Source organism: Paralichthys olivaceus, chromosome 19, assembly GCF_024713975.1.
Source record: "Paralichthys olivaceus isolate ysfri-2021 chromosome 19, ASM2471397v2, whole genome shotgun sequence".
NCBI classification, from domain to species: Eukaryota; Metazoa; Chordata; class Actinopteri; order Pleuronectiformes; family Paralichthyidae; genus Paralichthys; species Paralichthys olivaceus.
The window spans coordinates 519625-526739 of NC_091111.1; the positions used below are offsets into that span (position 1 = coordinate 519625).

The 7115-nt window shown below is 39.8% G+C and overlaps 1 protein-coding gene and 1 long non-coding RNA gene across 3 annotated transcripts in view; one reads left to right on the forward strand and one right to left on the reverse strand.

The window, feature by feature from the left end:
• LOC109632375 (zinc finger protein 292-like) overlaps positions 1–790 on the reverse strand; it is a 37010-nt gene extending 36220 nt beyond the window's left edge. Inside the window, exon 1 of one of the 2 annotated variants that reach the window (XM_069515017.1) lies at positions 485–745. In XM_069515017.1, coding sequence (XP_069371118.1) covers positions 485–649 — 165 coding nt within the window. In that variant the 5' untranslated portion in view covers positions 650–745. Of the gene's footprint in view, positions 1–484 lie in introns of both variants that reach the window. The other variant, XM_069515020.1, reaches the window with a different exon arrangement.
• Positions 791–926: 136 nt separating this feature from the next.
• LOC138405573 (uncharacterized) lies at positions 927–1720 on the forward strand. The gene is made up of 2 exons (XR_011239359.1): positions 927–1150; positions 1250–1720. It is a non-coding gene; the product is annotated as an uncharacterized lncRNA (long non-coding RNA).
• The last annotated feature ends 5395 nt before the right edge of the window (positions 1721–7115 follow it).

Here is a 7115-nt window from a genome sequence, read left to right on the forward strand (position 1 = left end):
AAAGCTCACGTAGCCACAACATACAAGGCTAGGAGCTAACATTGTGCTACCTACAAGATGATAAAGCTTGGTGGTGCTGGCTAACTTGTAACTGGAAATGTGCAATACCCGATGGAAACTCTCGTCTGTCTGATACTGCAAGTCTATCAGAACCATTCAATGAGCGATAACTGTAACAGCAACTGAACTTTAACGCCAGTGAAATTTGGCTTTAACTGGACCCTACAAACACATGAGCTAGCGTGTTCCAGAAGCTAGCTATATAAGCTAGCCATGTCAACGGTCAGATCACGCTGAATTTCTCAGTTGAACTTCACCGATTCATTTTCGTCATAATGACGGGGCCTTTTTTCTATTTCCAGGTTAGGGCCACAAGGCCAAATCCGCTGAAGCATAGATTGGTACTAATTCAAACAGCATGAAAGGTAATTACGATTGCAAGATGGCTAGCTTGTTGGTTTAAGCCTCGAAGGGGGAAACTCACCCGACAAAACTCTTGGCAATACTCAGAAGATGACTGGACCGGAGACTCGCCTCGTTCTGTAACTACGACTTCTTGCAGCTCTTGCAACCGCTGTCTGAGTTCCCATAACGTTTCACTGATACCGTTCTTAAGACTAAGGTCCTGTTCGGCCTCCTCGTCCGCCATCTTAACACTCAGCTCTAGCGCGTACCACTACTGCGTCGCTACGTAACAGCTTAAAATACGTACATGGTGATGCAAACGTCTACCTCTGGGGAAATATTTTCCTGCAGAGCCGGAAACCCCCTACCGTTTCAGACGTACGCATGCGCGAATCACCCGGCCACCGTTTCAGACGTATGTACAGACATTGCTAAGTAACTGACACTGCCCGCGGCACCGTACGGTCTGGCTGGAGCTATAGATCTGCGCAGGCGGGCCTGTTGAATATATATTTATATATATATATAACAGTAGCAACATTGATTAATCAAATATATTTATTTGGTTTATTAATTGAGATTCCCCTTTCAAATACTGTGTGTGTGTATACACTGTATGAAAATTTGTGACATTTCTTCGGTTATGTGTGTGTGACCATTTACTGTGTTTTGTGCAGCACTTTCACACGCTGGTGTTGCCTAGGGCTGGGCACATTGATCTAAATATCATAGTATCAATAACAAGGTGAGTATCGGTTTCGGATCGATACTAGCGTGATGAGATCGATACTTTTGTTGCAGTTTCTGTCTATACATCCAGCAAATTATTTGAATTTCCTCACAGAGTTCATGCGAGCGAGTGCAGCTTCTCTCCAAGTCTGTCTGTGCAAACAGAGCACCTCTCTCTCGACTCTTCAAGGGATACTTCCTTGGAGGGCTTTCTGGGCACAGAGTCAAAGGTTACAAATGAGAGCCAATTGTAGTTTATTTGCACTACTGATTTTATTTTCACAAATATCTGTGTGCAATGTGTTGTTTATATTTATATTTATTATTCCATTGTTGGTTTTGTTTACTTAATTTGCACAACTGGGGTGGCTGTGGCTGAGGGGTAGAGCGGTCAGAAGGTCAGAAGTTCAATCCCCAGTCTTCCCATCTGCATGCCAAAGTGTCCTTGGGCAAGATACTGAACCCCAAACTGCCCATTAGAACAACAAAAAAGTGCTAGCTATAGAAGCACTGTATGTATGCATGAATGGGTGAATGACAAACTGTAGTGAAAAGCGCTATATAAATACAACCATTTACAACTGACTTTATTACTGATTTTTTTTCATAAATATCTGCATGCAATGTAAAGTATTTTTTGTTGTGTTGGTGGCATTGTTATATTTAGGCTATATTTTTGTTACATTGTTGCTTTTTTGTTATTTTGCACTAGGGACTTTTTTGTTGAATAATTGTGTGTAGTAAAGGGGGATTTTTGTATACTGTTAAATAGTTTTATATTGTAGTTAGTTAATAAAAAACATGTTTATTTATATATATATATTTATAAAATATTTCTCCTTTGTTTTATCATAATTATATTCAACTAACTAAAGGCAAAATCACACAATTATTTAATGATCATGACATTTCAAGTAAAAAGTATTGGTATCGGTATCGGCGATACTAGCCCTGTATTTACTTGGTATCGGATCGATACCAAAGTTCCCAGTATCACCCAGCCCTAGTGTTGCCCCCCTGGCCTGGTGAGTGTCAGGGAGGGTTGTGATTATACCCTGCCACCGCTGTAGTTGTAAACAAAGGCATACAACTTTAGCTAGTGTTCGACTCGGCTGCAGGATTTATGCTCCATATATGTAACATAAATAACAATAATCTACACATTTGAAGAGCAAACATATTACTGTCCACATCTGAAATGACATTTGCTGCTATGTATAGAGACATCTTCAAATGCAGAGGCTGATCTCACACATACAACAGTTTTCAGTTTAGCTCCACTTGCGCTAGATGTTCATTCATTTTATAGTTAGCATGACACATATTCTGAATAGAAATGAGTGATTTGCATTGTACTGGTACTGCGAACATTCACAAACTAACTGTATTCATCTCCTCTGAAGTTACTGATAACAAACATAGTATACAAAAAAAACTGTTGAACAGAAAGCAAAGTATGTAGTTTAGCCCTTTACATCCCTTCGGCTCAGCTAATACAACTAAACAAAACTTGTTCATGTTTATTGGCGTTCTTATTGCACTGCGTTGCTTTTGTTCATGAGTAACAGGTACGCTAGCCTAGCAGAGTACAGCACAACACAGCTCTCTTTCAACACATTACTGCCAAACTACTTGACTTTAACCATCACCTGTTATCCATAAGGGTTCATAAACTGTTATCCCTTATTCTTGAGTACATGCTTGTGTTTTTGGGAACTATTGACCCACCTGTAGTTGTAAACAAAGAGGCATACAACTTCAGCTAATGTTAGACTCGGCTGCAAGATTTATTCTGCATCGCTGCCTCTCTGAGTGTTTTAGGTCCCTCACTAGCTCAATGCGCCCTCAGCTGAACTTAATTACACTAACACTGTAACACAGGTGTAATGAAATTGACATTTTAATCGCAATTTAAGACATAATAAAATATAGGGACATAATTTTACCCACATTTAACTTATTTAACTTTTATTTATATAACCATTTTAACAATGAACTGTACCCTAGTTACATAATGAACTGTGATATTGGCCCACAGACATTTTAACATTTTTAGTGACATTTTAAATCTACTGTATTTTTAACCCTTTACATTCTCCCCTGCTTTTATGAATGTTTCCTGACATTTGTCCACAAGGAGGGATGTACTTGAGTACTACAAGACATGTCAATATGCCTGGGTGAAGCAGTTATAGTAGCAAGGGTGTGGAGGTGCAAAGTATGGAAGGGGAACAGCACTAAGATGACTTGGGAAATAGTAGCTTGGCCTGTCCCAGTGTACCAAAGGTGAATATCTGTCTTGGCCTGGCGGTCTATTGGGATCTTCTGATAGCCTCTGCTTGGTGTTCATCCTCCTCTGCTGCCATGTCCTCCAGTAGCCTGTCCTGTGGTTCCTCCTCCACTGCGACATCCTCAAGAGCTCTGTCTTGTGTTGGTGGTACCAGAGGTTGCGCTAGACTTTTTCGTTGTCTGTCATTTTGACTGAAAGGGTCATAAAAATCCCGTCATAATCTATTTTTACCGGTCACTTTAATTTTTTGATGATAATAATGACATATTCAATAGCATTTAATTTGAATTCATTTTTAATTAATATTCAGTCCAGACAAGCTGAACAAATAATCCACACCATGGATACACACATCAAGCAGAAGAATATGTAACTTTTTCTCCGCAGTAACAAAAACAACTGACTGTGTGGCTCCAGTAGCTACATATGAACAATGAATAATGAAATATGAACAGTTCACCTGTGGCCTAAACGCACAGTCTCACAGTAGGAAATCCTGCAGCATGCGCTCCTTCTGCATCAGTGGTCTGTGACCCGTAGTGGTTTGGTCACCTCCGCAAGTACTCTGTGCGTAAAGATGAAAATGTCTGCACGTCTACATGTGTCAGTGTGACGCCAAAGAACCTGCAATCTGTCAAAATGACGAATGGCCCTCAGATTTTTCCGTCATTGACTGTTTTTAAAAAACGGTCTTTGACGGAAAATATTCAGTAACGCGACTAACGCGTTGATGCTCTGTCTGTTGCGATCTCACTAACTTGTAGCATGGGATCTGCTGGTAAGTGTACTCCTCCTCAGAGGTGTCTGTGTTGTCTTCATGAGTGTTGTTAACTGTCTGTTTCTGTTTTATTCAACTTTCAAGATTCTTTCCTTTTTGACATTGTGCAGGAAGTGTCTGTTCCAGGGGCAGTTCATTCACTGGCAGAAGTAGGTTCCAGTGAAGCACACGCAGTGTTTTAGATCCCTTCTCAGGCTGCACTTTATACACTGGGCTATTATCAATTCTCTCCACAACACAGTGCACTACCTGCTCCCAGTAAGCCCGCAACTTGCCAGGCCTACCTTGCTCTAACAGGTTTTTCACCAGCACTCGGCCACCTGGCTGAAGAATAACGCCCCTGACTGCTCTGTCATACTGTCTCTGCCGATCAGGTTTTTCAGACTCTCTCTTGGTTGGGAACAGTAAGTCAAGAGGTAAGCGTGGAGGTTGACAAGAGAAGGAATGAGGAACAGGCGGTGGCTGGTAGAAAAGGGAAGGACCAAGACGCAGAACTAAATACTTAACAAAAAGTGTCCTTTATTTAAAAGGTAAAAGTAACAAAAGAAATCTTCAATAAATCAAAAGGCAAAACGGGAGAAACAACGGGAAATACATGAACAACTTACTGAGGTCAAGGCAATATGTGACGAGACACATGAACATGGAGAAAATGATGATGAACCAGCAACCACATGGGGGAAAACAAAGACTTAAATACACACTTGAACTAATGGGTAACTCAGGACAGGTGGCACAGGACAAACAGGTGAGCATGACAAGGGCAGGAAGACAAATGGGGAAAACACACCAGGAGCAGGGACAACAAAATAAAACAGGAAAAGGGGAACACTGAACAAACTTAAAACATGAATTCAAAACGTAACAAAAACACTGTTTAAACAGAAAAATCCATAACCGTGACAAAATAATACCAAAACCGTGACAACAAGTTCATCATCTGAACCATAAAAAGCTAATTAGTGACTTTCAATAGTGCTGTTTCTGTGCTGTGATGGATTCTAAATCCTGACTGGAAGTAATCACACAAGTTAGCAACAGCTTTTTCTAGGATATTGGAAATAAAGGGCAGGTTTGATATGGGTCTATAATTAACTAAAACCTCTGGATCAAGAGTGTGCTTTTTTAGCAGAGGTTTAATTACAGCTACCTAAAAGCTTGTGGTACGTTACGTAGCCGGTTAACAAAGACATATTAATCTTATTTAATATGGACCTGTCAATCACTGGGAAAACTTCCCTAAAAGTTTAGTTGGGACAGACAATAGACAAGTTGTTGGTTTAGAGGACGAAACCAGTGAAGTCAGTTCAAAAAGATCTATTGAAGAAAATTGGAAAAAAGCTTCCATGATGCCACGTGTCTGAGAATTATACCATGGAGCTAATCTCCTCTGATTTACTTTCTTCTTCTTCAGTGGGGCGACAGCATCAAGGGTTGTTTTTAATGAGTGCTGCTGTACCATTAACAAAGTTTTCAACTAGTATGGCAATAAAGTTTTGATTACTCTTGTACTGTTGTGGTGGCAAGCATAAAGTCAAACACTTCTTTCTGTAAGTTTAATTCAGCATCTGCAGATGGATTCACAGTACACATCACCTGGATGAGGAGAATCTGTGTTCTTATAGCTCACAGTCCCCTCCCACTAAGCATGCAAAGGTATTTATTACCCTCCTGTAGTTCCATTCAGTGGAGGAGACATCCTGTCCTTTTATGTTTTCCATGTTCTTTAGAGGATCCCCCTGTGAAACCCCAGGTGTGAGATCCCAACCAATGATACCATGAGATACCATAAAGTTGTGGTTTCTCAAGGCCAAAATTGTCCTTTTAGATAAACAATTAGGTCAGTCCTCCACATACACTTCTGCTCATGCAATTATACATACACAAAAGGCAAATTTCCAATACACTGTATTTACACATGGCTGTGAGGTTAATGTCAAAGGAAGCAATTCGGTCACAGTATTATCAGATAAACACCGGCTATGATAGAATTTCTGTCTAGAATCAGTGTAGATAGTAAATTCAAATGTCATTACAAAATGGTTGGACAGAATAGGATCTTAGGGAAATATTATTACATTTTCAATGTCTATGCCATATGTCAGAACAAGATCAAGAGTGTGATTTAAACACACTTCCTCATATCTCTGGATTCATGTGCTGGCAGCTTCTCACATGTTCCTTGGAGTGACCCTTAGTGTACTGCACCAAATAATAGAGGAGTTCACTGTAGTTGTGAGTATTCCTTCCCACATCATTCTCAAAAGCCTTGATAAATGCATGACATTTTAATATATCTCCATCACAAATTTGGATCTCTCTCTTTATGCAATGATGAGAGGCATTGGTGTTGTACTAAGAGTGTTGTTATTTAATTTTGCTGTCTCATAATGCTTAACACGTTGTTTTGATCCTCATTTTGTGACCCAAATTTTGTCTCTATATTCAGAGTGTGTTTTCTCTGTTGCAGTGAGATTCCTTGAATATTACCAGGATGGATTAAGTGACATGGGCCCAGACAAAATGAACTGAGATGCCATTTTCTCCTTAAGCCTTGCTCCTGGATCCAAGTAGTCATGTTTAGTTTCTTTCAGGTTTTGTGACATTTGTTGAATAAATGAATCAACATTTGGATTGAGAGTTTGTGCTTTTGAGTTTCCCTTTTCCAGATATGAGTTTATTGCATTTGAACACTTGATATGGATTTTTCCCACTCAGGATGCTCTGAGATTGTAACACATTTAATTTAGCCATGTGTGCTGCTATGCCCTTGTTCAATTTAAGCTGTTCTTTACATTTTGCTTTAGTCGTTCCTCCTGTTCTTCTAGGTCATGTTTGTCCTAATTTCTGTCAAGCCATTAATGCTGCTAAGTCAGCTTCTGATTTAAGAAGTGCAGAAACAACAGAGTGGAA